Source organism: Rhinatrema bivittatum, chromosome 1 (assembly GCF_901001135.1).
Source record: "Rhinatrema bivittatum chromosome 1, aRhiBiv1.1, whole genome shotgun sequence".
Taxonomy (NCBI): Eukaryota; Metazoa; Chordata; class Amphibia; order Gymnophiona; family Rhinatrematidae; genus Rhinatrema; species Rhinatrema bivittatum.
Window position 1 is genome coordinate 695198219 of NC_042615.1, and position 22043 is coordinate 695220261.

At 39.8% G+C, this 22043-nt stretch overlaps 1 protein-coding gene across 1 annotated transcript in view; it reads right to left on the reverse strand.

Moving 5' to 3' along the window:
• AP3B1 (adaptor related protein complex 3 subunit beta 1) overlaps positions 1–22043 on the reverse strand; it is a 1093919-nt gene that overhangs the window by 18290 nt on the left and 1053586 nt on the right. Inside the window, 1 exon segment of the mRNA XM_029575420.1 lies at positions 18829–18967. Within this exon segment, the coding sequence (XP_029431280.1) occupies positions 18829–18967 (139 nt within the window).

Here is a 22043-nt window from a genome sequence, read left to right on the forward strand (position 1 = left end):
ATTATTAGGCTGATATTTATGGTTACTTAGCCAGATAAACCACTTCAGATGCTTCAAAACGCAGCAGCCAGAATCCTGACAAACTCTTGCAGAAGAGACCACATCTCTCCCATCCTCAAAAATCTACACTGGCTACCAATACGTTTCAGAATTCTACACAAGTCCCTCACCATCATCCACAAAACCATCCATAACCAAGCCCCTCTTAACCTTCAATTCCCACTCAGACTACATACCTTGTCTAGACCTATCAGAGAAGCCTACAAAGGATCCCTGCACGCCCCCCCAACCAAATCCACCCATCATCTAGCCTCCAGAGAACGGGCCTTCTCTACAGCGGGACCAACCATATGGAACGCTATTCCCCCTGAACTCAGACAAGAACCCTGCCTGTTGACATTTAGAAAAAGGCTTAAGACTTGGTTATTTAAACAAGCCTTTCCCTAAATTCACTGATTTACCATAGCTATCATTACTGAACATTCAGCACACTACAAACCCATAACAAAATTACTGATGGCAACATTTTTACAGGATAAGCATCCTTCTTGATAATTCAATGCTGCTTGAACATGCTTTGCTTTTGGACTTGTCCATAGAAGCAGTCCTGCGCATCACCAGACCGTAAGAGTTGGGGCCCAGCGTTGGTGGTCGTCTGAATCCAATTCTCCTTTTTCCCTTGCCCCTCCTGCCCCCGAAGCGGAGAGCGATGTTGCAGTTGCATAAAAAAGATCAAGGCTAATTGGTTTAGGTTGGAAATCCCCATGCCCTCTGCTAAACTGAACCATATCTTTACACAGGAACAGTTTGCTTAGTAGTGCATGCCACAACGCAGGGGCTGATGATGAAGAAGTCTATCTACAAGTCCTTTCCCATTTTATCTTAGATAGAGAGGGAATCTTCAAATAGTATTGCCCTGCAGACCTTAATGCTTGCACAGTAGGATATTTAGGCAGCTTATAGATACAAGGGTCACAGTTTATATAAAATCTTAAAGATCATCATCAGCATTTTAAATTGTACCATTTTTTAATTGGCAACCAATGTGGATTCTCCAAAAATAGGAGACAAATGGTCTGTCTGCTTACTGCATAATAATAATGTGGATGATGCCTGAGGCCTGATGTTGTTGAGGTCATCTGGAGTTGCCACTAAAGCTGATATACTGCAGCTGGCAGATCACCACCTAAGAGGTGAATCCAAGAGGGATGCCCCTTGTGGAGCTACAGGTGAAAATGGAGTCTGGGTTTTGGTAAGCAGTGATTGGGGTATTTTGCAGTTTGTCTTTGGGTTAGATGGGGAAATGTTAATAGTCTATGAATTAATTGTGTTTTAAATTATATTTTTGAAATATTTAAATATGTGTACAGTGCCACTCACTTCTCATGAGAGTGAGGGTTTGGGGGTGAGTTATATATGAAGACTACTTGTTTTGTATTTTATGCTAATATTGTATTGTATTGTTTTATTAATGCTTTAACTACTCTAGGGCCTATACCACAAAGAGTAGTCTATAAATCTAAACATTGTGAAAAAAAGTAAACGTGCTACTGTGTTTTGTGTGATATACTATTTTTACATCTTCACTTGGGGCAGATTAACCATAAAAACTGCAATAATCTAATTCAGGAGTAGGCGTCTAGTCCTGGAGTGCCACAAACAGGTCTGGTTTTCAGAATATACACAATAAATATGCATGCAAATATGCCTCATTCATATTTGTTATGGATATTCTGAAAACCAGGCTTGCTTGTGACAGATAAACAATAAACAATACAGGGGGGAATGCCACAGACATGTATAGAGACTGAATGAAGTGTTTTGCTCCTAATACCTGCTCATCGGCTAATACTATCAAATGTGTCTTCATGTCTGACTACAACTGAACATCAGAACCTGCAGGCCATTAATAATAATAATAATAATAATAATAATAATAAAACAAAAGCCATGATTTTGAGTAGTTTCCATAAATTAGAAAGTCCAATAGATCCCAATTGTTTGCTATGTGGTTGACCCTTCAGTTAGCCACTAGATGGCCCTAGGTCCCTTCCCATCTGGACTAATAATAGCTAAGTGGGACTTTGCATTCCTTTTCAGTCTCTCCAGTGAGCGGACTATGATTGGTTATCCTAAGGGCATAAGGGGGAGCTAAAGGTATAGAGAACATGGTCATTTTGGTTTGGCTCTTGAAAGTTAGGAGCTATTTTTCCTTTTACCCTGCTGACTTTGTACCTACTAACTCAACTTGGTATTTTTCCTGTATTCAGAGGCGATTCCTCATCAGTATAACAGATAACATCCCTATAGTACACAGGAGACTTTAGAGCGAGTGAAAACATTTCCAATATGGGTCCCAAATCTTATCATAGTAGAGTACATTATCCCGCAACATAAAAGTCAATTTCTCTAGTGATGCCACAGAGTGAACCTTAGTTCTCCAGTCTCCAGGGTTGGAACAGACTTCCACTTCCAGGTGATGACAAAGCAAGCAGCATGTAGCATTTGCTGGATCAGTAATCTTTTATATTTGTCAATCCTCTGAGAGCCCCACAACCCGAGAAGACAGAGACCCAGGCTCAGTGAGAAAGAACAACAAGCTACCTGCTCAATAAGTCTCCCCACCCGCATCCAAAAAGCAGATATGATAGGACACCCCCCACCAAATATGTAAATAAGACCCAGACTAACCACAGCCATGCCAGCAGAGTGGAGAGTAAGAGGCAGAGAATCTGGAAAAGAACAGCCGAATCTATAAGAATACATAAGTAATCTAACCAATAACTCTGCCCTCTTTGCCAGATTCCGCTCCCCTCCTTTGAACTAATTTGGATCCCCAAATCAATGCAACACTGCATCTCTACCATCAGAACAGGTTCCCTTTCAATCTATTTCTTAATAATAGCTCGATACAAGAAAGAACTGGTCTTCCGCTGCATAAAGCCCTTGGTAAAAGCAAGCTCCAGGGAAGTGGGGGTAACCCAAAGCTATCCCTCTTGTTCCCTCCTAGCTAGTTCCTGCTTCAGGAAATCATAATAAGGTTGAGTAAGAGCCAAAATTTCAAATTCATCATGAAGCTCAGAGAAAGACAACAACTTAAATCAGCCACCCACCATTGCTTGACAGCCTGACTAAATGAATTAAGACAGGATTCTTCCAGAGAGTGGAAAATGCACATGGCCCTTTACCTGTGATACCTAGCTCCCTGCAAAGTGCTCTCCAAGTCTTGATAGTACATGCGATAAGAGGGCAATTATGATACGCCTGCTGCCGCCAGGCAGTAGAGGAGACAGTGAGAGCAGCGACATTAGGTCTACCTCCTCGGCTAAATATATGTCAATTGTAAGCCAAGGTGAAGCATGGTCCCTATAAAGCCAGGTAAAATCCCTCGATATATGAGCCTCCCAAAAATATGCCTGTAGGCAAGGAAAAGCCATCCCCCCAATCTTTTGGCCTGAATAATGTGCAAAGGCTGACCGTGCAGGTTTCCCCTCCATAGGAAATCCAATAGAGCGGAGTTAATAAAAGAGAAAAAAACACTTGCAAGAAACAGAGGGCAAATAAGATAAGTGAGGTAAAACGTTCATTTTAACAACATTGATCCTCCTTCCCCAAGAAAGATAACACCCTTGCCACTCCTGAAGATCCTATTTAATTGCCGTAACAACCGGGGCATAATTTAGCCTATATAAGTCACCCAGATTCCCCGGGACATAAATGTATTTATTTTATTTTAAAGTTTTTATATACCGCGCCATGGGGTAGTAGTCTATCCGTCTAGGCGGTAAATTCCCAGATTTTTTATATAGGTCGTCACCCGTTTGAAAAGAGCAAAAGAAGTCGGGACCCTCTCCAGCGTAGAGATGCCAATGGGGAACACCACTGATTTATGATAATTGACCTTGTAGCCCACCACTGCTACAAAGGCTGCCAGTTCTGCCAACACCACCGGACCTTCCCGCCTCGGATCTGTGAGAAACAAGAGAACGTCATCCGTGTAAAGTGATATAAGATGCAAACGATCACCAACTTGGAAACCATGCAGATCAGAGTGTTTCTGCAATTTTACTGCTAGGGGTTTGATAGCTAGATCAAAAAGCAGTGGTGATAGTGGGCATCCCTGCTGAGTGCCCTTCATTATGGGGAAAAAGCCCGATAGAAGACCATTAGTAAGAATCCTAGTTTTACGTCTACTATAAAAAGCCCAAATCCATCCACAAAACTGCCCAGGGAACCTAAATTTCTCCAACACTGCAAATAAGAAAGGCCAACTGAGACGATCAAAGGCCTTTTCCACATCAAGGCTAACTACCAGCCCAGGAATCTTGTATCTTCTGGTTAACGCCATAACATCAAATAGGCGCCTAGTATCATTCACTGTAAAGCCAGACTGATCAGGGCCAATTAAAGAGCCCAGGCAGCGCTCAAGCCGCAACTGCAGCACCTTCACCAAGATTTTAACATCTGCATTTAATAAGGAGATAGGCCTATAAGCTTCCAGATCAAATTTGTCCTTCCCAGGCTTGTGCAGCAACACTTTGGTAGCATCAGAGAGACTGCTGGTACGATCTGGATGGGTCTGCAAATAATCAAAAACATATTTTAATGAGCCCACCAGATCAACCAGGAAACTCTTGTAGAACTCAACCGGGTAACCATCAGGGTCTGGGCTTTTTCTCCCCGGAAGTTGAGAGATCGCATCTTGGATCGCTAAGGATGAAATAGGGGTTGCTAGCCTCTCTCTCTCTGGAGAATGGTCAAGAAAGGCAGAGGCAGGGCAACAAGATAGTTCGTGATTTCAGCAACTGAAGCAGGGCCATTCACAGAGTATAATTACGCAAAAAATTCTTTACATCAGGCATTAGTATCCTCATTAGAATACACCAAGTTACCATCATTCTGGCGAATGCCAGAAATTAATGTCTTCTGGAACCTATGCCGCAGCAAGTGAGAAAGCATTGTCCCAGTCTTGTTTCCAAACTCATATGCTCTCTGACAAGAGTAATGAAAAATCCTCTCTACCTCTTCGAGCTGCAGCTCACGGACAGCAGCCCTGCACTTCTCCAGTATCCTATATGTACGATAGGATCCAGTGTATTTATGCGCTTTCTCCAACTGCCCAATCTGAAGTTCCAGAGAGTGCTCATGTCGGGCCCTGTCCTTTTTGTGATGCGAAGCGAAGCTAATAACCCGCCCGCACAGGACAATTTTCAGAATCTCCCATAGCAAGATAGGGGAATACTCACTAGAATCATGGATCTCAAAGAATTCTTTAACAGTATCCTGAATCATTGCACAGAAAGGCTTCAAACGTAACAGAGACATATAAAGCCACCCACTGTCGAATTACCCAAGAAACAAACCGTTAACAGAATGGGACTGTGGTCAGAGATAACTGTAGATCCAATATCAGTCAAACCCACCGAGAAAGAACAAGTGAGAGCAAAGAAAAAAGTCAATCCGGCTATAGGAAGAAAACCAAGGTGAGTAACAAGTATAGTTCCGACCAGTAGGATTTTGTTCCCTCCAAATGTCCACCAGGCTCAAATGCGATATCATGCCCTTCAGGGAATCTGCTAAGCCTCCCACTTGGCCCCCTGAGGATCTATCCATCATGGACTCTAAGCTAACATTCCAATCACCCCCTACTAGGAGAGGGTGTGGAGAGAAGGCTTCGAGCAGACCCTGCAGCTGTAAATAAAAGCCCTTCTGGCCCACATTGGGACCATATACATTTGCTAAAACAAAGCACTCCCCGTTGAGGGAGCACTCCATAAAGATAAAAAGCTCTCTGGATCCTTATGGACCTTATGTATAATGAGGGGCACTGCTTTATGAATCAGAATGCACCCCCCCTGGCTTTTAGAGCTATAAGAAACATATTGTACGTGCCCCACCCAGTCCTGAGCAAGCTTATCAAGCTCAATATCAGTCAGATGTGTTTTCTGAAGAAATACCTGAGCCCCCTTCTTAAAATAGTCCAAAGTTCGCCGACGTTTAACAAGAGACCCAATACCCTGGACATTAAGAGAGAAAAATTTAAGGGAGAAATTAGCCATAATATGAGAAAAAGAGCCATTGTGTATGCCTGACCCTCATTTTATATAAATCCGACCAATCTCAACTAACTTCAAAGATCCCCCTTCCCTTAACTCCCAACTCACATCCCCTCCCTTACTTACAAACCATAACATCCCTATGCCTAAAAAAGGTGGCCAACAGGATGACCCATATAAACTCCCACCCTCCCCATCAGGAAAAGCCAGGACAAGTGGGGGAACACCTGAGACCGGCCCTCTTTTACAAAGAACAACTCTAGAAAAGCAACCACCCATATCCTCTTGTATAAGAACTGTCCTACCCCAATAATTATCACTACCAGAATGATGAAGAACGAATCCCTCATGTCCATAAGAAAATGTCCAACTTGGAGATTTTCTCTGATGTCATCAGTGCAGTGAAGCGAGTGGCATGATGTCCTCCAGGAATAACAGACAAGACACCTCCGCAGAAATGAAACACTCTAGTGAAGCGTAACTGTGCCTGAGGAGGGACCGGGGCCACTATGTAGCAGAACTTGTAAGCAGTGCATACCTGAACAAGAATGGGCAAGGAAAGAACACCCCAAAATAGAACAGCAACTCCTACCCTCAACCACAACAACCCAATATATCAAATAACCATCTGTGACAGCTCATATTCCAGGTACAGATCTTAACCAAGCCATACCACCCCACCATAAATGGGAGCACAAGAGAAAAACATCTCAGAAAAGAGAAGAAAAAAAGAGATAAGGCCACTTAGATCTTCAAGAGGCGCCGTCCGAGATAGTTGTAGCAGCTCTCCGCAACTTCTGGAGCAGCTCATGTCCCAGCTGCACCAACTTGCAGATCTCTGATTTGCCTCTGTGTATCACCCGTAGACGTGCTGGGTATAGCATAGCATAGCTCGAGCCCAGATTGTGAAACTCCTTTTTCACATCCGCAAATGCGAACCTGCACCTTTGTACCTCAGCTGAATAATCCTGGAAAATGAAGATGTGGTGCTCTTTGAACTAGATTTCTTTGAACTTTCTGCTTTTGTCGAGGAGACATTTATCCTGGTAATTATGTACCCGGATGATCACCGCATTAGGTGGAGGCGCCAAGGCCCTATGGGCCCAATCAAGCTTCACCCTATGCCCCCTTAAAGGGGACATCCAGTAGAGTAGGCAATCAGATGACAAAAAACCCTGACTCGAGCTTAACGTCGAGGCTCAAATGAATTTTGTCACTGAGCTGACTAATAGTGGCCCTTACCGCTTCTATGTCTGCCGGGAGTGCGCCGGCCATATTATCATCATTAGATGCCATCCCCTCAGCACAGGCCACCTGATCCACTGATGATATTTGGCAGGACTGCTTTGCTCCGATGACCTGCTCCTCCCACATGAGTGGTAGGGATTTTTTAAGCTATCTTCTCAGCCATACTGAAGAGGGGTAGATGCAAATTATCTTAGAAAAAGAGCTGTTTGGGAGTTGCGGGGCTGGGAGCAAAGGAGAGCTGCAACCGTTTAGCGCTGCGGCATCATGTGACCCCCACATTTTGTATATTTTAAAATGCATATCTAGAGGATTTTAAGAAATGTTTGATCATAATTATTGTTGTATGCATTCACAGTAAACAAAACAAAAATACCTGGTAAGAAAGTCAGAGTTTTCAAATGTTAGTATGGTCTGGATACACTGAACTGCATGTTGACAGGTTTGAACATATCACCACCACAGGCATTAATTTCAATGGCATAATTCTGGCAAAGAAATAGATGCCTACGCTTACAGACATACAGTAGCATTATTCAGAGAGATACTGAATTTTTATGTCACTCTTCATAGTGGTATTTTATTGACATGAACATTGATAAAGACAGCATGAAATCATGGGCATGATCACAGGAGTGCTTCAAAGATAGTCGCTGATCCTTGGTGCTTATATTTTTGCTATGGCATTGCTATGGACATTGATATGAATAATGGCAACCTTCCTAGCCACAGAAGCTCAGCATAACTGGCTGTCTCTTCCTTACCTGCCTCTGCTCTATTAACATCTCCAGCCTGGACAACAAGGCCTACTGTACTGACTTGAATAGAAAACTAACTTCTTCCTGACGAGAACTGAGAAAATGATGAATGTTAGTGCTGTCAGACTTTGTATAAGCCAGTGTTTCCCAAGCTTTCCAAGACCAAGGCACATCTACATTAACAAAATAGTTGTGTAGCACACAAGTCTCCACAGTGCAGACAGTACATATTTGGAGAGGACTCATATGGTCAAAAAGCATTGAAAACTCCATCAATTTCGCTTCCAAATTTGAAAACAAAGACAGAGAGGAGGCAGACACACCATGGACCTGTTACAATGGAGCAGTATTCCAGTGACTTTTAAAATTAACTGTCATACCTATGTTATGGCAGAAGGCTCTGGTGGCTCCCTTTAAGTGGATCTGGTCAAAAGGAGGTGCTAGGGACGTGCTAGTGTCCCATGCGCCTCCTTTTGCCCATTTCTACTGCACCACCTAATTTACATACTGAATTGCGCGCACCGGCGAGTGGCAGGTGCGCGCGCCGGGAGAACGGGCATTTGTCCGCTCTCCCACGTTTTTACTGAATCGGCCCGTTAGGCAACACACATTAGTCTACTTTCCAATCTCACTACCAAGCTTACAATCTAAGCAACCATCAAAAACCAGTGAGGCTGCTGCCTGAACATTTGACTATGTAGGTCCTCAATGCTTCGCTGGACTCTACCCAGATATTAATACCTACCAGTACTGAAATGGTTGGTTTCTATGAAGCTATAGCCTGCTGATACTAGCCTGACTACTCATACTTTCTTTATCTATCCCTTGTTTTCTCTATCACCTTGCTGGTAGCATCTGGCTACCACCAACCTACTGGTACCAACTTGGTCAGTTTCTAGAGAGTTGTGGCTTTTTTGATACCAATCCAGCTATCCCATGACCTGCTGTATCACTAAGTTTATTTGATTTCTCAACCTGTGCCTAACACTGCTTTCCATATCTGACCCAACCATGTGTAGATTCCATTACAAATATTGGCCTCCTACCACCACTGCTGGAAGGCTATTCTAGGCTTTACCATTTTCCTCTTTGATTCTTACAGTTCCACAATTATTTCAATATCCACGCTCTCTTCCACTTCTTATCATTAAGATTTCTAACATCCATAAAAAACACTATTGAGGCTGTTGTCCTTCCCATGCTCATTAATGTTTGAGTTTTAACCATTGTCACTCCTTGTAAATTACCCCAGCCTTCTTGGAAGCCTAATGCAGTTGTACCAGTGCTGTCAAGGTTGTAAATGTTATTTTGTGAAGGTTACCACAGGTTAGTTAGGGTTTAACCATGACAGTTTAATGCAGCTCCTACTGCTGCTGTTAGGATTCAATCAGCATAATGCAGTTATACTTTCACTCTTTGTACTATTGGCCTTCCAAATGTTATATGCCTGAGCAATCAAGCTCCTTCTTTCATTTCTTCCACCTGTTACCTGCCTTCACCACTGTGCTCTGCATATTTAAACTGTGTCACAGTTAAAGCTGCCTTGCTGGAAAGCAATTCCAGGCATTCACCACCTTCTTGGCCAAATAGTATTTTCTCATGCTCCTAACTGCAACTTCATATTATGGATCTTTGCCCTTGAGATTCCTTTTCTATGTAAAATTTCACCGTCCCATACATTATTAAACCTGGCCTAATATTATTTGAAAGTTTCTATCATTTCCTCCCAACTCTGTTTTTCTCCAGTGAGTACATTTTGAACATTTTAAGAATGTCTTTGTGGAGTTGGTGTTGCTGGTCTTATGTCAAATTAGTAGATGTCTTTGTGGAGTTGGTGTTGCTGGTCTTATGTCAAATTAGTAGCCCTTTTCAAAACTTTTCCATTCTGTCAATGCCTTACAAAAGTATGGGCTCCAGAACTAAACACAATACTCAAAATGGGTCCTTACAAGTGACTTGCATGAGGTAATATTACCTCCTTTATCCTGCAGATAAATACCTCTATTTATACACAAGCATACTGTTAGTTCTTCCAGTGGTGTTATTATATTGATTAGCTACCTTGAGCCATTGGAGATGATTACTCACAGATCTTTTTTTTTTACTGTTTCCAGTTCTTGTATTTCTAATTGATGTGGTTAATGGATTTGTGTGTTCCAAATGCATGATTTTACACTTTTTTGCATGAAAGCTCATTTTCCAAACCCTTCAGCATTTTTCCAGTTTATTTTTCTGTATTAAACTCATCACTATAAATAAAACTGAAATTTTTTGTACAAACATGAGCCTGAACCTAAGAAGACTACGTAATTTAGAATTAAAGCCGTCCCAAAAACCATAACTTAACAACTTTTTGCACCATCAGTATAGCACAAATGGTATTGCATAATTTTAACAAGGCTTCTAGCCTATTCGTTTCTTTATAGCTTTCATCAGAGAGCAACCACATTTCCATATAATATAAGCTTCAAATGCTTGCTGTGTCAGAGTACTGGATAGCAATCTAAGGTGCTATTTTCCATTCTTTTGATTGGGTAGAAATTTGCATAAAAGCAGTCCTTGTTTCAGCTTTTATTCTCAGTGTTACAGATTTTATTTTATTAACACTTCCAGTATAGAGCAACCTGCAGAGACTGATTGGCAGCTGTACACATTAAGATATTTTGTTAATGCCATTATACAATTCTTAAGGCTGCACACTGATCAACAAAATCCATTCAGTTTAAAACCTGCAGAAAAATATACATTAGGAGGTATATAATCCCTAATAGAGTTAGGAAATGATCACTGGTGTTGGATTGGTTGGTACATTCCTAGTATGTACAAGGAAGTTGTACTAATTTTTATAGTGTGGGTAAAGTAAAACGGTTTTTGGCTCAGGTATAATTTAAATATGCACCCTCAGGGGTTGCTGCAGCACCCATAAGTGTCTGAACTGTTGGAAATTCATTGAAATGTTGGAAATGGATTTCATATCACTGCGCATATTGAGTTAGCTAGTACTAGACCATTTTGAGTTACCTGGGCTTCTGTACCACTCTATTTACTTCCTTTTCTGTGTGAGTTGAGTTGCTGGTTGCTTACAGCTACATTTTACCTTGTTAATAAACAAAATACTGTTTTACTACTCTTACTAATCTATCTGGATTGTTTGTTTCTTTACAAGGCATTCTCTAATGAAAACAAACTGTTGTGCCAAAACTCTCTAACAAAAATGGGTTATGGGCCCAGGCAATGCAAAAGAAAAAGTCAGAACTGAAAGATATCCTACAGCTGGAGTACAGTAAACTCCTTCCCTCCCCCCAAAAAAGTCAAACAAAGAAAGTAAGAGAAACTGGATAATAAAGTTGCAGAGATTATTTGTTAAACAGCAGCCTGCACTGAAAAGATTTTCTGTGAATAAATTGAAAGTGAAACTAATTAAAAATGTCTGAAAATGCTTCAATTTATATTGACATGCTGAATTTCAGCAAATATCCCCCTATAGATTTAAGATAATTAACAATTACATAGGAAGTAAAAAGTACCTGTAAGAAACTGAGCAGAATGCCATGTACAATAATTGTCTTTGACATTAAGCTTGTCACAGAAAAGTTACTTATTAACCAAACTACAGTAAAATAGGTATCTGGTAATGTTCTGAACAGGTAAAGAGAATACATATTATTAGCTAAATTAGTTGGGCGGATGAGCAGACTAGATAGGCCATACGGTCTTTTTCTGCTTTCATGTTTCTGTGTTTCTATATCCTTGAGAAAAAACCATGAATCTTAAGTGTGAGATAAATACTTTCAAGTGTGAGAAAGAGAAAAGTCTGCTGCTAACCATTATTAAACAACTACCAAACCCTAGGAGATCTATTTGGGTGGCAGAAGTTGCATCACTATAGCAATTCAAGGACTCCTTTGAGCATACCATGGAGTGGCTAGAATTTTTGATGTGTGCAACATATCTGAGCAGATTTCATAAAAAGTCTATCATGCACTTCTATAAGAATGCTGCCAGAAAAAGGATTTTCAAGACATGAATTAGCATATAGTGCAAACAAAGCTTAGAAAATTTATAGAAAATAAAATGCTATCACTGCAAGAAATTTGGACATTTGGCAAGGGATTGTTATTTTGTACCCAATGGAAATAAAAATTCTCAAAATATAAAAGGAATGAAACATTTTTCAAGCAATGATGGGGGATCAAAGAAAAAATAATCAAAGAGCAAAACTGAACTCGGGGTGAGGTTTTGGTGGTGGCTTAGGTTTCAGAGGCACAAACAGCACAGTAGACATCAGTAAAGATTTTATGTGATTTGGAGCGATGACAGGTATAAAGATGAGATCTGTACAATGTACTCTTGACTTAGCTTGATGCACTGTTTACCTAGTTGCTATCAAGCTAGGTCAAGAGTACAATGTACAAATCTCATCTTTGTGTACCTGTCATCGATTGAAATCACATAAAATCTTTACTAATGTCTACTGTGCTGTTTGTACCTCTGTGTATGTAAAATTGCCCCAAAACCTAGGCCACCACCAAAACCTCACCCGAGTTACTAGTTGCCTCTCTTACAGTGGTATAAATAGTTTACTTATATGAAAGCCTTAAAGAGTTTCTCTCTCGCTCTAGCCAGCAGCAGCCCAAAATGCGATAAAAGCTTGTTTGGGTACTTCTCAGCTTGTGATGTGAAAATATCTCGGGTGTGATAAATTTAATACACGAGCTAAAATAGCTATGCAATGCAGTATTTGGAAAATTACCCTAACCATATCCCCCCTCCCTTTTTTTTTTTTTTTTAAATCGTGGGTGCAATTCTCGCAAACTTTATAGCAAAATTATGAATCTAGCTCTTAGAGCCCTATTTACTAAGGATATTTCCCATAGACAGAGAATGGGAGAAAAGCATTAGTAAATAAGGGCCTTAAATTGTAAGCCCTCTAGTAATAGGAATAACCTACACTACCTGAATGTAATCCTGCCTTAAGTGCAAAAAGCAGAATATAAATAACAAAAAATTAAAAGTTAATAAGACAGTCATCACATGTATGTCTACCATCTATGGCAAAAATGCATGGTGAAATATTATTAGAATAAGAACAGAAACAACCAGACAAGCAGGAAATATATAATTCAATGCACAAGTTGTGTGCCTTCCCCTCCCCACAATAGACTAGTATCTAAACTAAAGGCGAAATCTTTCTTGCAACAGTGTGCTTCATGAAGACTGTAAATCTGTAATCTGTAACACCTTTATTTATTATAAGAATTTGTATTTACTATTTATATTATTATTTTAGCCATTAACATTGTTCTGTTACCACTTGGTACTATTTCTCTCCTTTACCTCAAACTCTAAGTTCCTACTAAGTTAGCCATGTTATTTATACCCAATTGTTGGATGTAATTGTATATTTGTTTAATTGTTCAATCTGTTTGATGTAATTTTCTGTTCCTTGTTCTGTGTAAACCGAAGTGGTATGCACAAGTGCATGAACTCCGGTATATAAAAGCCTTTAAATAAATAAATAAATAAATAATGTTATGTTATACTTTTATACCACCTGCCTTGAAAAAATTCAACCCAAGGAAGTTTACATCAACCAAATACAATAAAATATATTATATAAATAATACACTAGAACTCACGCTTAGTACATCATAAATACTTGTTTGGAATGGTTGCTGAAGACACAAAAAAGTTAAAGTCCCTGTCTCTTAAAGGCAGAGACAGATCATTGCATTTTCAATGCCTATTGGTTCTTTCATGAGATGAAGACTGACCAACGTGATAAGTGAGTGTATGCTAGTGCTGTAGAACTTTCATCTCACAACAGGATGAAAACTTGAATCTAGTGCAGAGAACATGAAAGTTATTAAATCAAAATGGGTATTTAAGTTAAAGTTAAGCCCTACAGATAGTGTACAGTGATATAAAGCATGACTAGTGGTGGGTTGGTTATGATCAGAGGATTTATTTTTTATTTATTTAAAACTTTTATATACCGTCATTCTGATTTACAATCATGACGGTTTATAAAATTAAAATAGAAATTAGATTATAAAACAAAATCTAAAAAACTGGCAATAATGAATTATCACAACAAGATGATTTCAGATTAAGATCATAAAGTTATGGCATAGATATGGAATAGACTAGAGTTGGCCAACTCCAATCCTCAAGAGCCACAAAAATATGCCTATTTTTTCAGCATGTCCATGATGAATATGAATAAGATATTTGGCATACAACAGAATCAGTGCTGGGAGAGTCCATGAGAAGCCCGGTCATCAGTGTGCTGCATTTGGGGATCTGCCCTCTGAAGTGTTGCCTCCTGACTGCGTTCTCACAATGAGGGAGGGAATTAAACTGTGGTGAACACTTGGAAACCTGCCCTGCTGAAGCACTAACCCCTGACTGCATGTCTTGGTGTCAGGGAGGGATTAAACTGTGTCAAGGAACGGTGACCACCAAATGGGTGTTCCTTTTGTCTATTTTTTCAGTGCAATTTTTCTCCCTGGTATTATTGGAAACAATTCAATGGGGCAAGAAGAGGAAAAGATCCTTGAAACCAGTACCAACCATGTTACAGGTAACCCTCCTCTTCCGCTACTCAATTGACTTTCATTTCTCTAGTCAAGTTTTGGGTCCAGAGGAACTTGGAGCTGCAAGCTATGTTCATCAGGTGGCCGTGGTCTTCCTGAGCAATGAAGGCCCTATACCAATTTTGGCTCCAAGTGGTGATATGTCAGGACCTGGGAATTAGGACCTTAGGCCCATGACTAGCCCATTTTCTCTTTCTTTGGATGGGAGGTCCCGAGGGGTGGATCCTATATTAACTTCTACCCTGAGAGAATTTTTGCCATCTAAACCAGCCATTATTAATTTGGGTGCCCTTTGGACCTCAATCACTAACTTAGTCAGCATTATCCTCATAGATTAATTTCTGTTTTGTGATCTTTGGGTAATACCTTAGTTCAGGTTAATGAACACACTCCAATTTTCTGAACATGAGAACCACTGGAATCTCTTAAAACTCAAAGTTTCCACTATTTTTCAGAGAACAGTTGCTTCCTAGGAAAACTGAAATTTGGTAATCATTTAAGACTATTTAATTTGTGTTTTTTGAATTTTCTGAGTTGTTCTTTAATGCCCCCTTTGGAGAGACTGAGAAACTTATTTAGACTTCCTCAGGGTATCCAAGGAGGTAATACTAAGTGTTGTTAAAGCATTACCTTCGTATTGCTAAAGTGCAGATGGCTTCAGCAAATTTGACTGATAATAATGTTCAAGATTCTTCTGATTTAACTGCTTTTCTTAATAATTCTGAGATACCTATTCAAAATAGGGCTACCCTATTAGTTGTAAATGCTCAAGAAAGTGATTAGTCAATGGACCTTACAGCTTATTTTTTTCATTTAAGAATGTTTTCTTTTTTTGAGACAAAAGATTTTCATCTCTCTTGACGTACTTAAGGAGACCAAGTTCAGAGAAACATTTTCTGACCTTAAAACAGAGGACTTTGGCCTTAGGGGCTACCTTTCAGTTGGGGTTTCCCTGCAACTGTGTTTTTTTTGTCAAGTAGCAAGAATCTTGTTAGATTTTTCATGATCTTGCCTCATCTGGAAAGGTTTTTACATAATAAATGTACTGATTGTTATAGTAACTGCTTGAATATAATGTAAGTGGTCTTACAGTGAAGGAATGACTTATCTTTTGGATTTTGTTTCCATTATGTAACTTCTCCCCATATGGTATTCCTTGCAGCATTCTGCCACTGATCTATATTGTATTATATTTCCTTTTAAACTGTTTCATAATTGCAATAGCTGGAATATTTTTTCAAGATATTTCGTATTTAAATTTGAAATGCAATAAACAAAACATAAAAAAGAAAAAAAATAATGGAATCCATGCATGTAAATCTATTTCATGCGTATTCATTGTGGGTATCTTTGAAACTCAATCTGTTTATGGCTCCTGAGGACCAGAGGTGGCCACCTCTGGAACAGACTATAAAGAGGCATATTTACCAGTAATTATAATGACAACTCTTAGATTATTATCAATATTAGCAAATGTAGAAAATTTAATTATACAATTTGATATGAAAAAATGTATCTTCACAGAGAACTACAAGTAGTAGTCTATATGCAGTAAGCTCCAGGGACTCATGAAAAGAAAAGTTTACAAGCTCAAAAAGGCAATATATGGATTAACACAATCAGATTGTATATGACCTTAGACCAAATACTATGCAACAAGGGTTATCAAACAGAATCAGATTAATGAATTTATATAAGGATTTATGAATTTATATAAGGATTTATGAAGATTTATGAAGATGACATGCTAGTAAAAACAAGTGGCAAATTTCCACAAGGAGTAAGGCTTTTCTAGAGAACAACATTAAACAGAACATTTAGGAGAGCCAAGTAAAATCTTAGACACTGACAAAGTGAAATGCAGACAAAAACAATTGCCAGTCATTCAGAACTAGGAGGTTGATATTCAGCGCCACTTAGCCAGATAAGTAGGGACTTATCCGGCTAAGTGGTGATGTCTGAATATCAAGCCTCATTTGGCAGCTGCCACTTAGCTAGAAAACTGTTTATCGGGCTAAGTAGTTAGCCCGCTAAGTGGTGGGTGGAAAGGGGGCATAACAAGGAACAGCAACTTATCTGGTTAACTTAGCTGGATAAATGCTGACATTTGGAATTATCCAGCTAAATTATCCAGATAAGTTAGACCTGCTATCAAGCATATATGTGTAAAATCAGCTAGATAAACTTATTGGGCTAATTGTAAACTTATCTGTTAATTTTAAACTTATCAGAGTATATTCAGTGGTGTGGTTGCGCCGCTGAATATCCTGGCTTAGTTAGCTGAATAAACTTAGATATCCGGCTGGCTTTTAAAAATCAGGCCCTATATTGAAGAAATCCTATAGATTTTTGGTATGAGGGGACCATAAAGCTGATATCAACACCCATCAGGCCTAAACCATAAAGAAAATGAAGATCCACAAGGAAGAGATCACCTAAAGGTTTTACGCCAGAGACTTACTGGACATTTGATCTATCTTACACAAGCAACAAGACTAGATAGTACATTTGCAGTTCATTATTTATTTATTTAAAATCTTTTGTATACCATCACAACAGTTAACAGTGAGGCACATATATACATCTTTGGAAAATGTATAAGTTAATACTATCTATAGGAAGTGCCACTAAGATCCAGTAACAGTTTTTGTAATAAAGACTATTGCAAAAAGTTAGAGATCTTGTCCTTTTTCTACGTTTCACAGTTTTAATTGCATATATAACTATCGGAATGTATGATTTGTTTTAATAAAACATGCTTATTGAGCAACAAGGTGCTGCGTTCTGATGTTCTGCTGCCAGATTTCATATTCCACTATTCATCGCTCTCTTTGTAAAATGCTTGCTTGAAAAGTCAGGTTTTTAAATTCTTTGAGCTGTTTCAATACTTCTATATGACTGAACACTAGAAGATGGCTAAACATATTCACAAATATCTTCAGGAACAAAAGATATTTTGTGCAACTAAGCTTCTGGAGAAAGAACTGATTATTCAGATACAAGTTGAAATTTTTGGGCTCATGATGAAAGATCCATTGGAGGTTATGTATAGAAGCTATTGTAAGCAGTAATTAGCTGGAAAGCTGTTACACAACAGATGGTATGCTTATCTAGTTGTGAAACTGAATGCTTCACTCTATGCAAAACTTTCAAAGGAGGAAAGTGGTTAAATTCTGGAAAAATTGGATTTAGTAAGTATTGGAAAAACCCAGTTGACATAACATTGACAGTCAATCCACCATGAAATTGGCAGAGTACATCATCAGTGAATAGAAGACATTGATCTTAACATATTTATTCATAAGAGATGGAGTGGAGGCACAGCCTAGTGTTTAGAGCAGTGGGCTATGAACCAGGAGACCAGGGTTCAAATCCCACTGCTGCTCCTTGTGACCTTGGGCAGGTCACTTTACCCTCCATTGCCTCAGGTACAAACTTAGATTGTAAGCCCTCTGAGAATAGGGAAATACGTACAGTACCCTGAATGTAATATGTGTTGAAGCGCTGAAAGAAGTGCGAAAAACAGAATATAAAAATCTAAATAAATAAATGATATGAAATTGTGATTTTTTCAACTATGCTATGCTATGTCATGTCCCAAACAGAAGAAATGACCACTGATGCCTTGACCAAATCACTTCAAAAGAAGAAGAATCAATTTGGTGTGCAAGGATTTGGATTCATTAAAGATAACCATAGCACGTGACAATAAGAGTATTGGAAACACATTTCATGTCACTGCGCTGGACTGTTTTTGAGTTAGGTAGTACTGATCTGTTTTGATGTCTATTGCTTAATTACTTGCTTCCTGTTTTTGTGTGAGTTGAGTTGCTGGTTGTTTACAGCTAGGTTTTACCTTGCTAATAAAAATGCTGTTTTACTGCTGTTCCAGAGAGGAAACTTCCCTGGCTTCTTTTTTTTTCTTTAGAAGGCATTCTCTTAACAAAACTAATTCCATTGTGCCACAAAACTCTTAACACTTAAACCTGTATATTTGTATCCATGTTGCTCTAATCTAACTGTGGCTGATTATGTTGAATGTACAGCTTTAGGATTCCTGGAATGCTAAGCACATCATTGAAATGAAGATGACAGCTCTTTTGTTCCTTTGGCAGGATACAGTTTTTATATTGAGTCACAAGCAGATTCAAATTTTTACAGAGATATGTTTACCTGTGTATATTGTCTTGACCAGAAGGAACTACACCAAGATTTGCCACATTTACCATCTTCTGAATAAGTATTTGGGGTGTAGAATTTTGAGGAGCAACAGTGATTGTAGCAAAACTCTCATTCATTCCTGTCAGCTTCCCTGTAATATTAGACAAGAAAATCACGGTTATTTACACATTTATAGACCGCTAATACTGAGGCCCACAGCAGTTTACAAATAAACAAACAATAAAACATAAAACAAAGACTTGAACATATTTTGGATACTGAATGTTTTCTTTATAATTTTTAGGCAGAAAGATGAATATAAACAAAACTTCTGGTTTATATGAATGAAATTTGTAACAAAGAGAGATTACAAGGTATAGAAAAACTCATTTTTCCATCTGTCTCATTTTGCTATATCAGCCCCTCCTTATATCATCTATCAGTTTTGTCTTTTTCTTATAAAGAGAATAAAAATTATTTCATTCAGGAGACAGAGAGAACAAAACATGCTTAACCCAAAACACTGTCAAAAACAAAATTCAAGAATTAATGCTATGGTTTATAAATGGATTAAAAAAGAAACCTCACTCTCCTGTTTCTTGATTTCTAGTTTCTACCTTATTTCTTACAAAAGATCCCTATTTGAAGATTTTGAAAGTTATGCCTATTTGGAGCTGCTCCCAATCCCCCAGCTAAGAGGGGAAGGCCACAATCATGGAGGTGCTCCGCCTCTGGATCAGAGAGAGGAGAGGAGGCTGGTGGGTGGACCAGCAAGCATAATTTAAGCCTGGGCTGATCGACCCAGCAGCCTCTTCTGTCTGTGTGGTTTTTTTTTTTTTTTTTTTAAAGATTATACCTCATGGTTCTGTTTGCTGGTCCTCCAATGCTGCATGCGTCCTGTCCCAGCCTGACTATTGTGATGTCCATATTTGCAGGGCAGAGAGATAAACCAAAAAGAATGTCTTGGGTTCGTTCAGGAGAGTTTGGCAAGGGAGGACAAGCCTGCCTACTCCCCCCCCCCCCCCTCATGGCCAGCAGCTTCTCTTATGTGTGGCTCTTGCTTTGGAGGCCAGCGGCCTCCTCAGTTTTGTACAGCTCTAGTCAGGTCTCATCTGGAGAACCTTGGTGTTGGTGGCTTAAGTGGGGATGTGTCTGTGTCAGGTAGGAAGCTTACTTGTATGGCAGCCCCCACCTCACCACCACATGCATGCATTCGGTGGCCAGGCTGTGCAGGTGCCGTGGTCCCTGGAGATGGCTTGGTTCATTGTACACAACCTGCTTGTGGCCCCCTCCTCCACTCCACTCTCTGTAATGGAACCTTGTTGTTTCAGGTGGTGGGACAAGCGACCGCACCAGTGTCTAACCTGCCTAATTAGAAGCCTGCAGAGCTTCATTTTCAAGCTCCTGCCTTTTTGGGCAGCTGCTTCAGTACTGGAATGGACCTTCTTGTGCTGTGGCACAGATGAGATGAGCTTGGGAGTTGACATGCTCCGAGGGCACCGGCAGGCTTGGGCAGTCAGTGGTCATTGAGCTGATGGGTGGAGGCATGTGCAGGACTGAGGCAGGCAGCTTGTGAAAGGTGAGCCTTTGCCAGCCTAGGCTGGGGGAGTGCAGTATAGGCTCTTCACATTTCTGGGTGGCTGCCTGGGCAGCCTGTGGTTGTGCGCTGCCTCTTCACTGTTGTATTGCTGTCTGGCAGATTAGGGCATGTAGCCTACTGGCTCAGCAAGGCTGGATCTGAACCTGTTCATAGAAGAGTTAGCAGAATAGCAGAGGCTTGCAAACCATGTGCTGGAGGAAAGGCAGCCATTTCTCTTGTGGCACCATGGGGAGTTAACCACAATTTTGACCCTTCCCCCTCCCAGACAGCATCCATAATAGGATGGGAGACAGGCCCCGAGCATGACGACTGGCACAGCAATATGGATGATCCTGCTGCATTGGAGAGGGTGGATAGTCTTCAGCGTGGTAGCTGGTGAATATTTTCCAAATGGGTTTGTTCGGCACATACTTTGACAGGAATGAACCTCATTCATAAGCCTGGCGTGTTTGGGATGATTGCAATGTCGCAAATTTATTGCTAATGCCCTTCTTATTACTTGCATTATGCCAAAGAAAGCCTCCTTCTAGAGTTCATGAGGAGTAATTTTATTGGCAATATACTGAGGTGCACTTGGAAATTCTTCTTAATCAGGCCAGTGGCACCTAATACAATTAAGACTATTTCTGTATTCTTCTACCACATTTTCTGGGTCTCTCATTGCATTTCTTGATACTTAAGGATCTTTGCTTTCTCCATATGATCCACAGAATAGATAGTTGGTATTGACACCTCTATCAGCAATGCCATTTCTTGCGTTGTTCTTCACCACTATATCTGATTTTCGATCGATGTTCCTGATGGTGGGAATAAGAATGTCCCAGATGATCACAACTTCTTCATTCTCCTCTATTTTAGTGGGGTTGGGCTCCCAATGTTTGTTTGATACGTCAATGTTATAATGTTTACACGGCTTCCAATGAATAAGGACTGCTACCTTGTTGTGCCTCTCTGTATATAAGCCTTCTGATATCAGTACATCACATCCAGTGATGAGATAGATAACTGTTTCCAGTTCTGTTCTGTAGAATCTGAATTTGTCCACTTTACCAGTCTTTTCTATGCTGGCTGTGAACCATCTTTGTCCATAGTCCACTATCCTGGGTTGCAATTATCAATCTCTCAACCAAGTCTGTGCCAAATCTTGATCCACATGGGATTGCTGAAGTAGCTCTCTGTACTTCCCACTGTACTTATGCTTCTGCCAATTATACTTCCTTGTCTGCTGGTCTGAGTTTTAAAGAGTTTCTTTTCTTGTTCTGCTAATTCTATAGCTTCTTTATCTTCGTGTACTGGTAGATTTTCAGTCATTCCATCTATTCACCGGAATGATTGTCCTAGTTTAAAGACTCAGGCTGAGGATGCTTGCTCACTTTCATACTTCCACACTATTTCAGCATTGGGATCAGTTGATGCCATTAAATACACCTGAAGGCCTATTATGATAGCTCTAGAGGACCCATACTGCCTTCAGCTCCAGAGATATATAATCTCTGCATACACTTGTTCTTTTAAATTACCTGATGGGCAAGGAGAAGCTTTCTTATTTTTACATCTAATTCTTCAAGATATTTATGAGGCCAATCTATTATCCCAAAACTGTATGATAAGGCAGGAATTGCAAGCT